General features: G+C 45.7%; 1 protein-coding gene across 9 annotated transcripts in view; it reads right to left on the minus strand.

Annotated features, from left to right (window-relative positions):
• The window catches only part of LOC115093628 (sodium channel protein type 2 subunit alpha-like), a 523,144-nt gene that overhangs the window by 431,515 nt on the left and 70,571 nt on the right, over positions 1–21,058 (minus strand). For all 9 annotated transcript variants that reach the window (XM_029605666.1, XM_029605660.1, XM_029605661.1 and 6 more), the window contains exons 7-8: positions 7,769–7,832; positions 4,170–4,311 (exon numbers count right to left, since the gene is read on the minus strand). In XM_029605666.1, coding sequence (XP_029461526.1) covers positions 4,170–4,311; positions 7,769–7,832 — 206 coding nt within the window. The remainder of the gene's footprint in view (positions 1–4,169; positions 4,312–7,768; positions 7,833–21,058) is intronic.

Genomic DNA, 21,058 nt, shown 5'->3' on the forward strand with positions numbered 1-21,058 from the left:
CTGGCTCTTGGAGAAGTTCACTATCCAACCCAACAACTGCAAGCAGCATATCACTACCTCCACCTCCTGCTTGCACAGGTCTTCCGACTTTGCTTGAATCATCCAGATATGGGTGTACAAGCACGCCCTCTTTCCTGAGGGCTGCCGCCACTACCACCACCATCACTTTGGTGATGGTCCAGGGAGCTGACGCCAAGCCGAACGGAAGGGCGCAAAATTGAAAATGCTCTCCTAGGACCATGAACCGGAGATACTTCTGATGGTCTGGTATCCTGATATGCAGATACCCCTCCGTCAGATCCAGGGATGCTAAAAACTCTCTTCTTCGAACCACTGCGATGATGAAATGCAAAGTTTCCATTCGAAAATGAGGAACTTTGAGAGCCAATATTGGGCGGAACGCCCCATCCTTTTTGGGTACCACAAAATATATGGTGTAACGATCCGTTCTTCGCTTCTGTGGAGGCACAGGAACTATGGCCTCTAGTTGACGCAGTCGATCGAGAGTCTGGAGCATGATTCGCTTCTATACCATGGCGGCATAAGGAGACACCATGAAGAGGCTTCGCAGTAGATGAGTAAACTATTAAGCATAACCATGTTCTATCATGCTTAGAACCTACCGATCTGATGTGATCTTGGCCCACTCCTCATAAAAATGAGAAAGACAACCCCCTATCACCAGGACAGAGGCGTGGGCCAGCCTCCATTCATTGTGAGGGTTTATCTCTGCAGAACCCTGGCTGGAGCCATTCCTGCCCAGTCTGTGGGTCCAAAAGGACTCAGTCCAGGACTTCAACCTCCCCGAGGCCTGCCGTTGACCAGTAACCAGAGCTCTGCTTTGCCTGAAGCGCCTTTGTCCCTGAAACCAGTAGCAAGACTGAAAGGATCCCTTAGACCCCTTAGGCTTGTCCTCCAGAATTTGTGAACCTTATTCTCTCCCAACAGCTTAATCAGCTGATCCAAGTCCTCACCAAAAAGAAGCTTGCCTTTGAATGGCAATGCCCCAAGCTCAGCCTTTGAGGACAAATCAGCAGACTAGTTGAACCAAAGAAGTCTCCTGGCGGAAACCGCAGAAACCATCATTCAAGACGATGTATAAATGAGGTCATATAAAGCAGCTTCCAGACGATTTGCCTGCTGAGACTCCATGGGTGACATATCCACATGTCCTTGTAACTGTTGCACCCACCGCAGAGATGCTCGAAGCATAAAACTGCTGCAGACAGCCACACGAATGCCCAGTGCAGACACCTCAAAAATCCTTTTAAGATGCAGTTCAAGCTTCTTACCTTGCACATCCATCAGAGCGGCAGTCCCCATAAGTGGAATGGTTGTCCTCTTTGTAACTATCAAAACAGAGGCATTCACCTTCGAAATCCGAAGCAACTCCAAAGTGTCCTCGGGCAGTGGATACAGCATATCCATAGCTCTGCTCAACTTCAGGCCAGTCTCTGGAGTATCCCACTCCCTGACCACCAATTGTTGCACCAAATTATAAAAAGGAAAAGTCTTGCTGGGTAGATCCAGTGATGCTGGGCCCACCATCACTGGATCTACCTCCTCATGGTCAAAAAAGACATGGGGAGCCGCTATGCCTACGACATGCGGGATCAAAGGACCCAGCTCCTCCTTGGTATCATTGCCCTCTACAGACTGGACCGACTCTGCTTCCTCAAACGGGTCCTGCGGGCCCCGATCAGGATCAGTGTCTGAGGCGCCAACCACTGGAGGCAATTCCTCCTCAGAATCCTCGGAGGAGACCCCCTCCAAATTCCCCGTCATCAGAGGCACAGGACTTGCCGAACCCTTGTGGTCCCCAGGGCCCCCAAGAGCTTAGATCTCTTCCCCTTGGGAGGATCAGTGGCCCGTCGCTTACGAAAGGGCCAACCCTTGACTAAAAAAGCTTTGTGCATCAAGAGCACAAACTCAGGTGAAAAGGGGGAGAAACAATCCGGCTCCTCGTCTAGAGGATCTGACTCCCCCTCAGACTGCCCCCCGTGGGCCCCATGGGCTTCTTCAGGGCTTAAATGAGCCAGTGAAAGCGAAGGTGGGAGATCCCCTCTCCCTGCCATAAAATGATGCCTTAGGTGCGAAGGTCCCCAAAATGGCCGCTGTTCCTGTGCTCTGCAGCAGAGGAGCTTCAGTCTCACTCCGTGCAGCCTTCAATCTGCCAGACTGGCGCTGCCGGGGAGATGTAGCCGTGGGCCCCTCCCAATGTGCCCTCACTGATGGTGAGGCATCGGACACAGCGGCCTGCATGCGACAAACTTGGGGAAGTTGACTCGCGAACGGTGCATCGAAGCTTGCGAGGCATTCAGAGACACAGCGGTTACCACGTGGGCCGAGGAAGCAAAGCGGGAGAAGGAAACAGAGAAACAACTAACCCCCAAAGCGCTTCTCAGCACGGCTGATCCGAAGAATCAAACCACCCGATCTCCCACTGCCTATCTGTCCCACTTCCTTTCTTCTTCTTCTTTTTTTTTTTTCTAAACTTTATAAGGGAAAAAACTATAAACAGGCAGAAAAAAGAGCACGGCAAAAAAGGAAGCAAGCTTAACTGAAGAGTGGCAAAGTAATCATCCTCAGGCTCCTGAAGATGAGGGAACTGGACCACCAGTTTTCGTCTCCAATAGGTCACTAAGAGCAATTTAGGGTCCCCAACCCCTGCTTGTTCGATCCTACCAGGACTTGACAACCTCCTAGCAGGGAATCTTCTATCCACTCACTGAAGTTTCTCAGACTTCTTCTTTTTTTTTTTTTTTGAGGTTCAGAACTGCAGATTTTGCACCTCCTCTATCTACTGGAGACAGAGAAATACTGAGGGACTGCAGGTGCTACACCAGGTTATATGCCAGTGGCTGTAAAAATGTCTGTCTCCATCTGCTGGAAGGGAGGCAAAACCTCAGAGTCTGGACTGATCTGGGTACAAACAGGGAAAAAGAGATCCTGTAAAAGGTATTGGGAAAAGACCGAAAAAGAGAACGTGGAAAAAAAAGGCCTGGAACCAACCGATTAGAGAAATAAGATCAGACAACAAAGGTAAAAAAAATTATTTTGAATTTTTAGTGATTGGCATATGTTATCTTTGGGTATGTGCATTACATATTCATATTTTGTTCTTTCTTCAGTATTCTACTGTTCAGAATCTGGTTTCTCAGGCTTTCCATTTTATTTTTGTCTGCCTGTTTCTGTTTCTAATTTGTAGTCCCTTATTCTGTATTGGGTAAGTTTCTGTCTGTGCTCTACATGTGTGACTGAGGTGCAGTATGATTACTGGCATGTAGTTTTTCTGTGGGGCTTTGAAGCAGTAGGTGATGTATTAGTGTTCTAGGGCATTGTATAATTGCATTACTGCCATGTCATAGATAAGGCTGAGTCCTGAGATAGTGCAGGTATGGTATGGTATGGCAAGGTTCTAGGTGTCTTTTTTTTTTTAGGGGTTTGTGTTACTTCTCAAAGTGTTTGGCAGTGAAGGGTTCGCAGTTACTGAGATGTGTGTGTGTGTGTGTGTGTGTGTGGAAGAGGAGGAGAACTGAGTGTGTGTGCATGTGCATGAGAGACTCTGGGGAGCGAATGAGAGGCATGAGAGTATGTGTATTTGAGAGAATGAGTGTGAATATGTGAGAGAGTATGAGAGTGAACATGCAAGTATGCATATGTAAGAAGGTTTGTGTGCATGCTGCTCCAATGTTCCCTCTTAGGATGGTGTTGCTGTGGCATTAAAATTGATAAAAATTTTTGCATCAGAGAAAATAGTGCTCAAGGGTTAATGAAACCATATTTGTTTGCTCACAAGCAAAAATGTTTGCACAAAGCAACCCAATCCTTAGAGGGAACATTGATGGCTATACTGTGCTCCTTCCTGGCTTAAGGTAACCTGCACAGAGCAGCAGTTGCAATCCTGAAGGGTTACAATGGGATTGGGGGTTGGGGTTGGGAGTTGGGTTCCATGTGGGAATTTTATCTACGTTAGGTAAATGCACATAAAATCACTACTGGACAGATGAGGTGGGCCTTTTTGGTCTTTATCTGCCACAATTTACTATATTATGATTAACAATACACTTTATCTTGCTAAATTGCACTTCAGTGGTTTGGATTTAGAACATTATTACTACATTTTACAATAGTGAAAGCCAAGTGAAAGCACTGCCCTTTGTTCTTACCTGCTGATAAAGGTTTTCCCAGTAGTCCTGAGTCATCAACCGGAACAGAGACAAGAATGCCCAGCTGAACGTGTCAAAGCTCGTATAACCATAGTCAGGGTTTTTACCAATTTTCATACATATATATCCTTCAGGACACTGACTATAAAAAAAAACAGAAAGAAGTTAAGCAAATGCATTTATTTATTACGAAGTTACCAAGACATATATTAAATTATCCTACTGTCCAGGAATAGGACCAGCCTTTCTACAGCATTTTAGATATCAGAATGAAATTCTTTGTCATTTCATATTTGTGTATTATAGAACAGTTCAATAAAATCAGTGAGAATAATGTGATGCAATTTGCTTTTCCATATCTCTTCTACCTATGTCTTCATCTTTACAATATGTGTCATTTAAAAAACATACTGCAAAACTATTTATAAAAATGTGGAGGTTGATAATCAGTGCCACTTAACTGCTTTAGTTCTGATTTAGCCAACAAAGTGGCACTGATGAATAGCCGGCCACTTAGCAGCTACCATTAAGCTAGCTGTTTATCCAGTTAATCAGTTAGCCGGAGAAGTAAGGGGTGGGAAGGGGACATTCTGGGGCAAAGCTATTTATCTGGCTAATTTATAGGGTCATTCTTTATTGTGCGATGTGCCAGTATCACGGCGGCATTATTAAAATTAGGGGAAGAGGAGGAATGTGGACGGGGTTTGGGCAGAGTTATCTCCTGGCAGCGCTGCGGGCAAAACCGCAACGCCGCGATGCAGCCGGCTGCCCAGTATCTTTTTTTTCGCAACATATCATTCTGCTAAAAATATAGCAGAAGGATGAATCTAGGGGTTAACTGGATAACTGAGTTTCAGCCTTATGTTAGGGCCTAATTCACTAAAGCTTTTTTTCTCATTCTCAGACCGATACAGTACAGTGCGCTCCAACGGAGCACACTGTTAACCCGTCCTTTGACGCGCGTTTTCCCTTACCCCTTATTCAGTAAGGGGCGGGAAACGCGCGTCCAACCCACCGAACCTAATAGCGCCCTCAACATGCAAATACATGTTGATGGCCCTATTAGGTACTCGCGCGCGATTCAGAAAGTAAAATGTGCAGTAAAAACTGCTTTTCTGTGCACCCTCCGACTTAATATCATGGCGATATTAAGTCGGAGGTCCCGAAGAGTAAAAAATGTAAAAAATAAAAATAAAAAAAAAATTGGAAGTCGGCCGGCGGCTATCAGGTCGAAAACCGGATGCTCAATTTTGACGGTGTCCGGTTTCCAAGCCCATGGCTGTCAGCGGGCTCGAGAACTGACGCTGGCAAAATTGAGCATCGGCTGTCAAACCCGCTGACAGCCGCTGCTCCTGTCAAAAAGGAGGAGCTAGGGATGCGCTAGTGTCCCTAGCGCCTCCTTTTGCCCGTTTTTTACCGCCGGGCCTAATTTAAATACTGAATCGCGTGCGCCGAGAAAGCGGGCATTTGCCCGCTCTCCCGCGGACTTTACTGAATTGACCTGTTTGTGTCAAGGGAAAAACAGCTTAGTAAGTTATTTGGCTATCCTATAGTTAACCTGATAAATGTATCCAATAGCTATAAAATAGGAGAATATGTTTAGTGGCGTGGCAGCAGTGTTGAGTATCTCAGCCAAATTAGCTAGATCTTAGGCAAATTAGCTAGATATGTTTACCAACTAGTGCCAGAATATTGGTCTCTTGATATTTTAACTTTTCATAAAAGTCGGCCCAAGACAGTAAGTAAGTAATGGATACATATAGATAAGAAATACAGATATGTGGGAGTTTGCAAGTAAATATAAAAGAAGTGGGGTACATTAGCAGGCCGATGCAGTATCGGGTGCAAAGTTCAGCACGCCACTGAACGAGCTGTTGGACGCGCGTTTTGGATGCACTAGACTTATGCCCAATGCAATACCGGGATTAGCGTGTCCAAAATCCACGTTCAAACCAGTGCATAGCTATTAATGCTCATCACATGTAAATGCATGTCGATGAGGCTAGTAGGGGTGGCCAAAAGTTCCGTTTGTGTCCAACGAGGGGTCCGGGAGCGGAACCGCGGTGGACCACGTGACAGCCGCGTCACTCCGACGTGACGCGGACGTCACGTGCTCCTCGCAAAGGAATAGAGGAATGGCTTCCTGACTCCCCGCTGGACCACCAGGGAATTTTGGTAAGTCTTGGGGGGGGGGGATTAAGGAGGGTGAGGGGTTTAAATTTTTATTTAGGGAACCGGTGCACGTATGGACATAGACTCAACTTATGGAATTCTCCATATGTCCATATTGACCGAAATTGACCCCCCTTTTCGACTTATGGACTTATGAACATAAACTTTTTGTCTGCACATCCCTATTAGCTAGTATGCCCAATGTAAAAAGTTACTGCATGCTGGATGCGCACGTTTTTATGCTCAAAAATTAATGTCAGCCCCAGAGCTGGCAGGTTAGGAAAAGAGACTTTCAAATTATGAGCATTCATTTTCCTAACCCGTGGCTGTGCACAGGTTAAGAAAAGGACACCAAGGAACACACAATTTATCCCTAGCACGGCCTTTTTAGCGTGGCAGCATCAAGCACCCAGGAGAGGAGACTCTGCGCTTGTTAAAAATAAAGTGCGTCCGGTTTGGGCACACGTTTTTAGCGCTTCAGTAAGGTAATGGAAGCAGGTACATTAGGTATAAATTGCATGTGTATAGTTAAGAAATAAGTTAAATACCAATGCTGTGAAAGATATTAAGAACCAGTTGGATAGAGGTAGCCCAGAAGTGGGCAAACTTTATGGGATTTGCAGTCAGGAAGATTTCCGGTGGGCAGGTATTAGAGGATGAACATCTGTTGCGGAGTCTACAGAAGGCCTGGTTAAAAAGCCAAGCTTTTACTTTTTTCCAGAAAATGAGGTAACAAGTTTCCAGGCGCAATGTTAGAGTTAACTTGTTTTATATTTTAGGGGTAGAGCAGCCGACTTCACGGAATCTCATACATTAGTGTACCTGAAGCCAGTGGGAGGACAAAAATGCCTGTTGGAACAATGGAAATACCTTTGTGGGATGCAGAAGAGTAAAAGTCAGGAAAGACATTTGGGCCCATTTGAGTCATGCAGTTGAAGACAAATCTGTGCTTTAAATTTTATCCTGCTCTTTTATCCTTACAACTGTCTTTTGCCCCATTTTATTCAGTCCTCTTTCTCTCTCTCTACTTTTTGATAACTGTTATCACTAAGCAGATCTCAAATGGGGTACCGCATTTTGATAAATCTAGGCCTATATCTCAGTTTCTCTACAGCTCAGCCTCCAGGGATCGCTGTTCCAGTATCTGAGGGACTACAGCCCAGCTGGGCTTTCCAGCTCACTACTGCCACCTCTGGTGGTTCAATATATTGTTTAATAAAAGAACTGGTGTGTGACTGTCTCCAAACTCTGAGCCTGACCGGTGGTCCCTTTTGGGATCTTCCCCCGGGGGCATGGTCATCTGCCACCAGTCCAAGGATCCACCCACAACTATAACAGAGACTGCTAACTCCCTAGCAGATTCTGAACAGATTGCTAACTCCTATCTGATTGCTCCTCCAATCAGGCAGCAGATTCTGAACACTTACCCCGCATCTGTACTGTTACCACAAAGCAAAGGATCTCGTTGCCCTTCCAGTCTGTAAAAACGACCTGTACAGCAAGACAAAGTTACACCAGTAAACAAGAATTAGTTTTTGTCACCAGTGTGTGCAATAAACAAATACAAATTCATAGCCAGGAAACAGGGGCCTATCATTTCCATTATCTTTAATTTAAAAACCAACAAAACAATACAGCCATATGTTTACAATCAGTTTAGCTGCAGTGAAATAGAATGGAAATAAATCATTTTTGCATTTCAGTGAACAGGTAGGCATTTCCAATAACAAGTGAAGAATCATTATTGGGATCAATGAAAATAGTACATTCTTGCTGGTTTCTAGATGCTTCTGAATTTAGCAAATTATAAAATACATTAAAAGGGTAGCTTTTAAAGCCATTTATTCAAGTAAAAGAGTGCTTTGGCTGCAGAAATTGACTTGTACAAAAGTGCCTACCTGATAATCGAGTAAATGCTCACATGCATGGTCTGTATGAATGTAGTTTTACCCACAGTGAGCAGCGGCATCCCAAGGCACAGGGTTGGAGAAGGGTTTGAACTTTCAGGCAAACTTTTGCATTTTAGATTTTTCCATGAAAAATCTACTTGTACACATTAGCAGGTGTAAATATGTGCAGGTGGTTTTAATGGAATAATGTTCAAAGAGTGTCATGAAAGGCAGAATACAAATACAAATTGAAAAAAAAATAAGAGAAAGTATATGGTTTAAAATCTGCAGGTAATGGACTTTGAATCTATGTGGGCGATTATAAAATGACACTAATTGAAAAAGATTCATAGTTCAAAATTGTTAAGAAGACAATTTAGAAATAAATCTAAAAAATCTATAACATTTAAAAAGCTTGGCTTTTTTCAAATTATTTTGACTGAGTTTTTTATTTTATGTAATGATGCCCATTTTATCTTTTGGCTGTTTTAATATTGCTTTGTTGATTAGATTTTCAGTTTAGTTTATGATTTACTGATTATGAATGTATGATTTTATTCTTTTATTTGTAATGTTTAAACTTATGTTTACATAAATATGTTGTACACTGCACTGAGCTTATATTATATATGTAATATATAAATGCAATAAATAATATTATTTACTGTGAACATGAGAAGAAAAGCTAGGATCAATACTACTTTTCACTTGAAAAAGAATGATAATTGTATTAATGAGCTGCAAAAGGTTTTGTTAAGAATGGAAGTAATTTTCAAGCAAATAAACACTTTTCAGTTGATAGTGATTAACCAAATGCTTTTACATAAGCAATATGCAGTTAACCACATTTTAAAGAAGCACTAGTATATAAGTGGTCTACATTTACTGGGCTTGCAATGATCCTCATAAGAACAGCCAGTCTTTCAGCAGCATGTCAATTCAACCAATCTAAGGCCTAGATTCATCAAAATGCTATAAATATAGCAGAAATAGTGCCCATGATAAAAAAAAATGGGCATGGTTAGGATAATTTTCTATTTTCTGCATCGCGCAGGCAATTACCACTAAGCGTGCTATGTTATCACATCTCGTGATGTTGATTTATGCATGGCGCGTTATTTTTTCTGTTTATATATCCCGGCTTCCTGCAGCTGCCTCTTTGAGGGTGTGTCTAAACAACCCTAGAGAATTATGTGTGGCCGTTAAGAAACTAATTAACCCCAGCTCAGCCGCCTCTTCTTTTCCACCCTCACCGCACATTTTACCAACAAGACAGCAACGGTAAACAAAATCTTTAATAACTCCCATCCAGAAGAAACTAATGAACTGAACTCGGATGGCCTATCCTGGGAATGTTTTTGTTATAGTTTTGAGGTGTTTGTGTGGATTCTTGAGTACTGTGGAAGTTGACCACGCTCACAGGGAGGGGCCCCGTGGGGAGCCACAGTACTGGGCTAGACTCAGGATGCACAAACACTGAATTGATCTTTTATTATACAGCAGATGTAGGCCACCAGAGGTGGCAGTAGTGAGAAGTAGTAGTTCAGGGACCCTCGGCAGAGGGAGCCCATCTCACCAAGGTGGTATAGGGAGATCCCGGTGTAGGTTTCCCAGCACGGCAAAGCTGTAGATGAGATAGACTGAGAATTAGATTACTCACTAGATGGTAGCTGTAATGTTGATGGTTCCACCAGGCAGAAGTAGATGGTTCCAGGCATCAAGGCAGGGAGAGCAGGCCCTCAAGGAGCGAGTACCTGATCCCAGTAAGGCACCTGAAAGAAAAGGAAGGCCCCTGAGGAGCGGGTACCCAGGTTAGCAATTACCCCGAAGGGCAGAGAGAGAGCTTCCAGCAGCAGCACGGAAGCAGTAGAGTAGCATAGACCAGACAAATCCAATCCTTGCTAACTCAATGAGCTAGCAAACAAGAGAAGGCTAAATACCCGGATGTTAGAACATAAGAACATGCCATACTGGGTCAGACCAAAGGTCCATCAAGCCCAGCATCCTGTTTCCAACAGTGGCCAATCCAGGCCATAAGAACCTGTCAAGTACCCAAAAACTAAATCAATTCCATTTTACTAAAGCATTGTTATCATATCATTGTTGTGACGTTGCTTGAGAGGGACGCCCCCGAGGTTCGCGCCATAGCTGGAATAAAGACGTGGATAGCGCACGCGCACCCTAGGAGGTCCTTGGGAAGAACATGGCAGAAGACCACGCCATAGCCATTCCGGGGACGCCGGAGAGAGCGGCTTGCAGACACAGCGGTGGCCATTTTCCCAAGGCTAGCGGGGAGAGCAGAGAAAAAGGTGAGGCACAAAGGTCGAAGCCATCTGAGACCGACGCACGCAACAGTACCCCTCTTCAAAGGGCCCCCCTCCAGACCTTCTACCTGGTCTTGGTTTCCAAGGATGCATTCTGTGGAATTGTTGAAGCATCTCTATTTCCATGATATTTGCCAAATGTTCCCAAGAGTTATTTTCAGGTGCATAACCCTCCCAAGACAGGAGGTATTCCCATACTCTGCCTCTTTTTCTGACATCAAGGATAGCATCTACCTTGTATTCGATGTCTTCTTCTGCATCAATAGGTGTAAGTTCAGGTGTCTTGGTTGAGAATTCATTAAGGATTAATGGTTTCAATAGTGAGACATGGAACGCATTATGAATCTTCAATGCTGGTGGAAGTTTTAGTCTGTATGTAAGAGTACCTAGTCATCGGAGAATGGAAAAGAGTCCGACGAAGCAAGGAGCAAAACAAGCTGAAGGTAGCTTGAGTCTTAGATGTTTTGTAGACAGCCAGACTTTATCACCAGGCTGGAATTCTGGAGCCTTGACGTGATGAGTATCATAGCCTTACTTTGCTCTTTGCCCTGCTTTACGCAGCATCTCTTTAGTTTTAGTCCAACGTTGTTGAATGTTTTTGGCAGTAGATTGAGCTGCCGGGGATGACACTGAAAGTGGAAGTGATAAAGGTGGTGATGGTAGTCGTCCGTAGACCACTTCAAATGGTGTTGATCCAGTGGATGTTGCTGGTTGAGAGTTGATGGCGAATTCAGCCCAGGGCAGCAGTTCAGCCCAATCATCTTGACGTGCGCCAATATAGGCACGAATGAACTGTTTGAGGGTCCTATTCATTCTCTCTGTTTGCCCGTTTGACTGAGGTTGGTATGCAGAGGTGAAGTCGAGAGAGATATCAAACTTCTTGCATAATGCCTTCCAGAACTTAGCTGTGAATTGAGTTCCTCTGTCAGAGACGTTGTGCTTTGGCATGCCGTGTAGGCGAAAGATGTGAGTGATGAAAAATTTTGCAAGCTCTATGGCTGAAGGCAAGCCAGAGAAAGCCACGAAGTGAGCCATCTTCGAGAAATGATCCACTGTTACCCAGATGGTGTTGTTTCCTCCTGAAAGTGGTAAGTCTACTACAAAGTCTGTAGCAATGTGAGTCCAATGCTCGTCTGGCACTGGCAAAGGTTGGAGAAGGGCCCAAGGATGCCCGGGCGGCGGTTTCTGTCTGGCACAATTGGAGCAAGAAGCAACTTAGGAGAATGTGTCTTCCTTCATGGTGGGCCACCAATAGTACTGCTGTAGTTTTGCCAGAGTTCTGCGTTTTCCAGGGTGTCCAGTCAGTTTAGAGTCGTGAGACCATGCTAATAACTTTTTCCTTACGTTTCTGGGTACAAAGGTCTTACCCGTAGGTACAGGGTGAGTAGCTGACAAGATAACTCTTTTCAGGTCAATGATATGTTGAGGTTCATCTGGTACGTCCTCGGAGAGGAATGAGCAAGATAGGGCATCTGCTCTGACGTTCTTATCTCCACGGCGGTATTTTAGCACAAAGTCAAACCTGTTAAAGAACAGGGACCATCTCGCCTGCCTATGGTTTAGGCGTTGAGCGTGGCAGAGGTACTCCAGGTTTTTGTGATCCGTGATCTGATGTTGTGCACCTTCAAGCCAGGGTCGCCACTCTTCGAATGCCATCTTTATTGCCAGTAATTCTTTACCCCCTATGCCGTAGTTCTTCTCCGCTGGCGAGAAGCGACAGGAGAAAAAAGAGCATAGTTGTAGGATTTTGGAGTTACCGGACTGGCTTAGCATGGCCCCTACGCAACGTCTGAGGCATCGACTTCTACGATGAAGGGCCGGTTCGGATCCGGATGTCGGAGGCATGGCTTGCTTGAGAATGCGTCTTTCAATTTCTGGAATGCGGTTACTGTCTCCGTAGACCAATTGGCGACGTTGGCACCTTTCTTGGTCATTGTTGTCAATGGGACAGTTAGTGAGGAGTAGTTCTTGATGAAAGTTCTGTAATAGTTAGTAAATCCCAGGAAACGTCTAAGAGCCTTGTGACCTGTGGGTTGTGTCCATTTCTGAATGCTCTCCAGCTTCTGGGGGTCCATCTGGAAGCCTTGATTGGAAACAATGTACCCTAAGAAAGGCACTGATTCCTTGTGGAACTCGCATTTTGACAACTTGGCGTATAAGCGGTTCTCGCGGAGTCTTTGCAACAACCTTTTGACATTTTCTAGATGAGTGTTTATGTCTTGGGAAAAGATCAAGATGCCATCCAAGTACACAACAACACATTTGTAGAGTAGATCATGTAGGATGTCATTCATCATGTTTTGGAAGACGGCTGGGACGTTACACAGGCCGAAGGGCATCACTAGATACTCAAAGTGTCCATCCCAGGTCTTGAAGACTGTCTTCCATTCATCGCCAGAGCAAATGCAAACTAGGATGTAGGCTCCCTTGAGATCAAGCTTGGAGAATATCTTGGCTCCCTGTAGTCTGTCAAATAGCTCTGAGATGAGTGGTAAGGAATAGTGGTCTTTCACAGTAATCTCGTTTAGACTTCTGTAGTCAATGCATGGATGCAATGTTCCGTCCTTCTTCCCCACAAAGAAGAAGCCTGCACCGGCAGGAGATTTGGAGGGTCGTATGAACCCTTTCTGGAGAATCTCCTGTATGTATTCAGACATGGCCTTATTTTCTACCACAGAAAGAGGGTAGACTCTTCCTTTGGGTGGTTCAGTGTTAGGCTTCAAATTGATGGTGCAGTCGTAGGATCTGTGTGGAGGTAGTATGTCTGCAGCTTCTTTGGAAAATACATCTTGAAAAGATACATACTGAGGCGGCAACCCGGTCATCACTGGGGTAGTTGGCATGCAGGGTATAGGAGAAAACTCCATCAGACATTTACCCTGGCACTCTGGACCCCAACGTGAAAGCTCCAGAGTGGACCAATTGAATTGAGGCATATGCTGCTGCAGCCACGGTAGTCCCAGTACTATAGGGTGCATGGCCTTCTCTAGTACAAAGAAGGAGATAGTCTCTGAGTGAAGAGCACCGGTCCATAAACTCACTGGTTCCAAGAGCTGGGTTACTTTGCCCGGTAAAGGCTCCCCATGAATTGAACATAGGATTAGTGGAGTCATCATGGTAGTGGTGGAAATCCGCAAGTGCTCCACTAATCGTTTCAAAATGAAGTTGCCTCCTGCTCCTGAATCCACTAGGGCAAGAGTCTGGTATTCTAAGGGTCCGCAGATTAACGATACAGAAAGAGAGAGTGGAGGAGAGGGTGCAGTTAGACCTAAGAAAAGTCCTCCCTCAGGACTTAGGTCTGCCAGTTTCCCAGATATAGGGCATGTTTGTACAGCGTGGCCAGCTTGTCCACAATACATGCATAGTCCCAACCTCTTCTGTGTTCTTCTCTCTTTTGATGTCAGGTGACTGCGGCCTAATTGCATTGATTCTTCTTCGCCAGCAACTGGACCCAAGGGAACAGGCCTGGGAATAGACTTAACTTGAGTCTCACCCTGAAGGAATCTTTTGGGAGGCTTGGCTTCTTGAACCTTGTCGCGAAGCCGGCGATCAATCCTGGTTGCCAACTTCACCAGTTCGGCCAAGGTCTCCGGCATCTCACGAGCTGCCAGCTCGGCTTTCAAACGAGAGTTCAGTCCTTCAAAGAAAAGGGTCTTCAGGCATTTAGGGTCCCAATGTAATTCAGACGCCAGTGTCTTGAATTCAATGGCGAAGTCTGATAAAGGTTTATTACCTTGCTTCAAGTTAGCCAACTAAGATCCTGCAATGGTATCCCGGGCAGGGTCATCAAAAACTGATCGGAACAGTTCAAGGAACCCGGCTAGATCATGTAGGATAGGATCATCATGCTCCCACAGCGAAGAGGCCCAAGCCAACGCTCTTCTGTCTAGATAAGACAAGATGTAGGCAGTCTTGGCATATGCTGTAGGAAAATGATTAGGTTGCAGAGAAAACTGCATGCAACATGAGAAACAAGTTGGAGCAGATAGAGGTACAATTGTCTTGACCATCACTTCAGGCAGTGTAGCTTCTTTACCTGTGGTGGTTGGTAAATTCATCTGTGCGTGCAGCTGATTAAATGCAGTCAAACTCTCCAGCGCGTCCTGTTGTTCAGAGATTCGCTGGGTGAAGCCTGGAATGGCCTGCAATGCGGTGAGCTGAGCCGGTTACGGTTTTGAGGTGTTTGTGTGGATTCTTGGGTACTGTGGAAGATGACCACGCCCACGGGTCATCTCCCCAGTACTGGCCTAGACTCAGGATGCACAAACACTGAATTGATCTTTTATTATACAGCAGATGTAGGCCACCAGAGGTGGCAGTAGTGAGTAGATCCTGAAGTAGTAGTTCAGGGATCCTCGGCAGAGGGAGCCCGTCTCACCAAGGTTGGTATAGGGAGATCCCGGTGTAGGTTTCCCAGCACAGCAAAGCTGTAGATGAGATAGACTGAGAATTAGATTACTCACTAGATGGTAGCTGTAATGTTGATGGTTCCACCAGGCAGAAGTAGATAGTTCCAGGCATCAAGGCAGGGAGAGCAGGCCCTCAAGGAGTGAGTACCTGATCCCAGTAAGGCACCTGAAATAAAAGGAAGGGCCCCCGAGGAGCAGGTACCCAGGTTAGCAGTTACCTCGAAGGGCAGAGAGAGAACTTCCAGCGGCAGCACGGAAGCGGCAGAGTAGTGTAGACCAGACAAATCCAATCCTTGCTAGCTCAATGAGCTAGCAAACAAGCAAAGGCTAAATACTCGGATGTTGTGACGTCACTCGAGGGGTCATTCAACAGCAAGACTCCTTACGGACACTCCGATGCGTGCTCACATCTCTCCTGTTCTCAAATTCCTACAGCGGCTCCCAATCCCATTCCGGGTACAATACAAGCTTGCCATGATTATACACTCCTTGCATTCACCCTGAATTCCCTATATAATAAATTACACACCCCCTCCCAGCAGCACAGAACATCCAATCTCATGTTTTTAGATGTCCCATCCCCTAGGCTCACACCAAGAGGAAACCACAGAATGCGCCTTCTCCGCGGGACCTCTCCTTTGGAACACCCTACCCAAAGAACTACTCTACCTCCAAAACAGAACTTTCTTTAAAAAAATCTCTCAAAACCTTTTTCAAAAACGTTTTCTCAAGATTAAATGATAAAAGTCTATTCCCAATATGTCCCCCCTTAGGGGAGGCCACCTAGAGCCAGAACCAAGGGCAGAACTCAGCTTTCTCAAATGTATGAATTTCCCTCCAGGCGTTTTAGTTCTATCCTCTCCCCCCTCTCCTGATGATCATGGATTATTATAATGACTGATGCTATTCCTGGATGATATATGTAATGTCTGTTTCCCCTTTTATTTCTGTTTATGTATGCTCTTACTCTTCCCCGCTCTGAATGTAGGTAGGGTGGGTAATAAATGTCTTTCAATAAATAACTAAATAGGCATTGGATAGAGGAGAGGAAGTGAACTGATGGTTTAGTTAATTGATTAGTGTAGATTAGTGATATCTGAGTGCGTTGTCCTGTTCTTTTCTGTTCTCATCTGTTTCCCTTTCCCTTTCCCTCACCTCGGTGGTGGGAAAAGTATTGGAGTTGCTGCTGAAGGAAAGAATAGTGAACTATCTACAAGCAGCATAATTGCTGGACCAGAGGCAGCATGGTTTCACCAAGGGAAGGTCCTGTCAGACGAATCTGATAGACTTTTTTGATTGGTTGACTAAGGAATTGGATCAAGTAAGAGCGCTCGATGTCATCTACTTGGATTTTAGCAAAGCTTTTGATATGGTCCCGCACAAGAGGCTAGTGAATAAAATGAGAAGCTTGGGAGTGAGTGCCAAGGTGGTGGCCTGGATAGCAAACTGGATGAAGGACAGAAGACAATGTGTGATGGTAAATGGAAGAGAGAGCGGTGATGAGCGGAGTGCTGCAAGGGTCGGTGTTGGGACCGGTCCTGTTCAATATCTTCATGAGCGACATCGCGGACGGGCTAGAAGGTAAGGTTTGTCTATTTGCGGATGATACTAAGATCTGCAACAGAGTGGACACGCCGAAAGGAGTGGAGAGAATGAGATGGGTTTTAAGGAAGCTGGAAGACTGGTCTAAGATATGGCAGCTGAAATTCAATGCCATGAAGTGCAGAGTCATGCATATGGGCTGTGGAAATCCAAAAGAAATGTATTCAATGGGGGGTGAAGGGCTAATGTGCACGGAGCAGGAGAGAGACCTTGGGGTGATAGTGTCTAACAATCTGAAGTCTGCAAAACAACGTGACAAGGCAATAGCTAAAGCCAGAAGAATGCTGGGCTGCATAGAGAGAGGAATATCAAGTAAGAAAAGGGAAGTGATTATCCCCTTGTACAAGTCCTTGGTGAGGCCTCACCTGGAGTACTGTGCTCAGTTCTGGAGACCATATCTCCGAAAGGACAGGGACAAGATGGAGGCAGTCCAGAGAAGGGTGACCAAAAAGGTGTATGGTCTTCATCAAATGCCTTATGAGGAAAGATTGAAGAATCTAAATATGATTACACAGAGGAAAGGAGGAGCAGGGGTGATATGATACAGACCTTCAGATACTTGAAAGGTTTTAATGATCCAAAGTCAACAACAGACCTTTTCCATTGCAAAAAAATCAGCAGAACCAGGGGTCACGATTTAAAACATAAGAACATGCCATACTGGGTCAGAACAAACTCCAGGGAGGAAGACTCAGAACCAATATCAGGAAGTATTTCTTCATGGAGAGGGTGGAGGATGCCTAGAATGCCCTTCCGGAGGAAGTGGTGAAGACTAAAACTGTGAAGAATTTCAAAGGTGCGTGGGATAAACACTGTGGATCTTGAGGATGTGAATGAAGAGAAGGGGGTGGATTGCAGGAATGATGGCTACTACTTGGTGATTAATATCCTTATTCAATAAACATACACACGGTTAATGCGACTCCAACATTGCTCTATGCTTCAACTGCAAGAGGAAATGTGGGACAAAGGATTTGCATTCACAAATACGCGTGGGAGTAGCTTGCTTATTGCGGCGGTTACTACCCCAAACCAATTAAGTCTGATACTTCACTTTCAATACATTTATAGCGCAGCTCACTGCTTCAACGGCTGTGAATAATGAAGATAAGAGGATTTACATTCAGACAACTACCAACAAGGACTGAATTGCATAGTCTGGGTAAACAAATAAGCATGGGAGTAGCTTGCTTGTTGTGGCGGTTACTACCCCGAGCCAATTAAGCCTGATACTTCACTTTGAATACATATACAGCTCAGCTCACTGCTTCAACGGCAGGGGAGGAATGAAGAAAAGAGGATTTATTTATTTATTTATTTATTTATTAACTTTTATCTACCGACATTCATGAAGCACATCATGCCGGTTTACAATGAACTCAGGTGGGAGATACAGTATAACAATATGACAATAAAACAGTATGAAAAAACTAACGCAAGAGCAAAAAACAAACCAAAACCAAATACAACAAAATAAACAATAAATGGAACCAAGGAATAGAGATTTGAGGGGGGTAGGGGGGGGAGAAAAGGGAAGGTGTAGGAGGTGGGTGGGAAAGGGGGATAAGGGGGGAAGGGGGGAGAGGTATAGTTAACAGAGGTAAAGGGAGGGAATAAAGCGGAAAAGAGGAATACTATGTACAGATGACTAATGTACAGGAAACATTTGATTAAATAGGAATATGGAACAATTGAAACAGGAGGTAATTGCTGGGAAGGTTTTCTTCAAGGGTATGTAGGGGGTATGTAGGGGGTGTGGAGACAACCAACAAGGACTAAATTGCACAGGCTGGGTAAACAAGTGTGGGAGTAGCTTGTTATTGCAGCGGTTACTACCCCTAACTTATTAGGCTTGATACTTCACTTTTATGCAGCTCCAGCACTGCTCTCTACATCAATGGCAGGGGTGAAAGGAAATTAGAACCAAAAAGTTACCAATAAGGGCCCTGACCTCAGTGGTCAGAGTAACAGATAAGTATGAGAAAAATAACTGTGAAAACTTGCTGGGCAGACTGGATGGGCTGTTTGATCTTCTTCTGCCGTCATTTCTATGTTTCTATGTTTCTATGTGTGTGAAAGTTTTTGTCAATTTGCCATGTTTGTCTCTGTCTTTTTGTGTGGAGGCGTTATGAGTGATGGTGGTAGTGGTGTGAAGGAATAAGGAGGCCTGAAGAGCATTGGTGGTGTGGAGGAATGAGAAGGAATAATGGTAGTGGTGGGAAGGAGTGAGGAGGAGTGGTAGTGGTGTGGAGGAATGAGGAAGAGTGGTGGTAGTGAGGAGGAGAGGAGAGAGGAAAGGAGAGGTGTGAGGAGAGGAGGGGATGAGGGAGGAGAGGGGGAAGGAGGATGAGGGCAGGAGTGCTAGGAGAAGGAATAGGAGTAGGGACAGGAGTGGTGGGGAAGGGATAGGAGGAGGCAGGAAGGGAAAGGGGATAGGCAGATGAGTCTGGTGGGAGGAAGATGACAGGCTAAAGACAGACAGAGAGGGAAGAGAAGATGGGAGTTGGTAAGGCAGGTGCATGAGGGGGAGGGAAAGGAGAGGGGAGTGTGAGCGAGAGTCAGAAAAGGGAGGTCACCTCTCCGGAAGCAGAAGTGGCACCCCATTCTGGCAGCCAGGCTGCAAGGTGCATTAGTCTGAGGGCGTTGAAGTTCAGCCTGAGGACAGTGAGATGATTATTGCAGGGGTCCTGGAACATTATGCCATGCTCTTCGGCAACTGTGCGGCCAAAACCTCAAGGACATCCAAGGGCCAGATCTGGTGCACCATCGCCCAGGCTATCTCCAGGCAGCAGCCTGAAACACAGTGGGGAACAGGCAGCACATAACGGGACATAAAGGCCCAATCGAAGACAAAGGGCTCTAACCTCAACAAATACATTTGCCAGACTGGTGGAGGAGCCCCTTGTCCAAAAGTGCTCACACCCATGGAGGATCGCCTCGTGCAACGACTGGGACTGAATGTGTTTGAGGGCATGGCTGAACAGCTAGACACCACGTGAGCTGCAGCTGGTAAGTTCACCTCATCTGTAAATGGCAAGGCTGATACAGTTGTTCACATCATTTGGCATATGATGCTCACACACATAGAGATGCAAAGTGCATCTCTGATGCCAAATGGTAAATGGCTACTTCTTGTCATTGGTACATATGACTTCTTTGTTTCCAAGGCTCTCGCCCACGAAGTTGCCAGTCCAAGCCATCAAGCCCCAGGAACCAGCAGCTCACCAGCACTTTTCCGGAGCCCCTTGCTGATGGATGCCCAGAACAGTTCAGTGAGCAGGAGAAGGCAGAGGAGGAGCAGCAGCAGCAACATCCTCAGCAGCCCATGCAGACGCTGCAAGCCCTCGGGTCAGCCAGCCCTTTCAATGTTACCCTAAATATCTCTGGCTTAATGGAGGAAATAAGCTTGCAGTGAGAGAACTGAGGCAGCACAACCTCAGGCAAGCACATCATGGTGCAGGAAAGCCCCAGCACCGGTACCAGCATCAACCCTGGTACCAACACAGACCTCAATGCATGAGCAGCTGCACCGGCTTGAAAGGAAGCATGGGGAACACCTGCATCAGATATGGGCTGAGCTACTGCAACTCAGGAAGGTTGTAAATAGTTCCACCCAGGCTCTGCGGTATCAGACTGCAGCACACACATAGGCTCTAACTATGGTGGCAACATTATTTTATAATATGACCAGCGTCCTCACTCAAATTCTACAAAGGATGCTAGAGCCTCCACCTGTGTCTTCCCCTGCATCCCAGAACTCAACACCCCAGAGCAGTTCCCTTTCCGACAGATGCCCCAGGGGTAGGCCCCCCCAAAAACATGCTCCCCCCAAATGGCAAGCCACGCAGTTCAGCGAGAAGGAGGAAGCTGTGGAGGAGCAGCAGCAACATCCTCAGCAACCCATGCTGATGCTGGAAGCCCTTGGTTCAGTCAGTTCTCTCAATGTTACCCTAAATATCTCTGGCTTAATTACAGAAACAAGCCTACAGTGGAAGCCAGTTGAGGCAGTGCAACCTCAGGTGATCACACCATGGTGCCAGCATGAGGCAGCAGGAATTCAGGAAGAGCAGGCCATCAGCTCCCTCATGTCATTACTGAAGGCCCAGCATCAACCCTGACACTAACACGGACATCAATGCATGAGTAGCTGGATCGGCTGGGAAGGAGGCATGGGGTACACCTCCACCACTGTTGCAGCCTCCTGTAATGGTCCAGCTGCTGTTTCTTCTCATCAGGACTCAAATCCTGCTCTTGATGCTGGGGTGTCTCATCTCATCTCATTCTGCTGCTGCCTCCGTGCTGTTGTCTCATTTCATCTCATCTCATTCTGCTGTTGCCTTCATGCTGGTGTCTCATTTCATCCTGTGCAGCCTCCATGCTGGTATCCCACTCATCTCATTTTATCCTGCTGCTGCCTCCATGCTGGTGTTTCATCTCATCCTGCTGCTGCCTCCATGCTAGTGTCTCATCTCATCCCATCTTATCCTGCTGCA

This window comes from Rhinatrema bivittatum, chromosome 6 (assembly GCF_901001135.1).
Source record: "Rhinatrema bivittatum chromosome 6, aRhiBiv1.1, whole genome shotgun sequence".
In the NCBI taxonomy this organism is placed as follows: Eukaryota; Metazoa; Chordata; class Amphibia; order Gymnophiona; family Rhinatrematidae; genus Rhinatrema; species Rhinatrema bivittatum.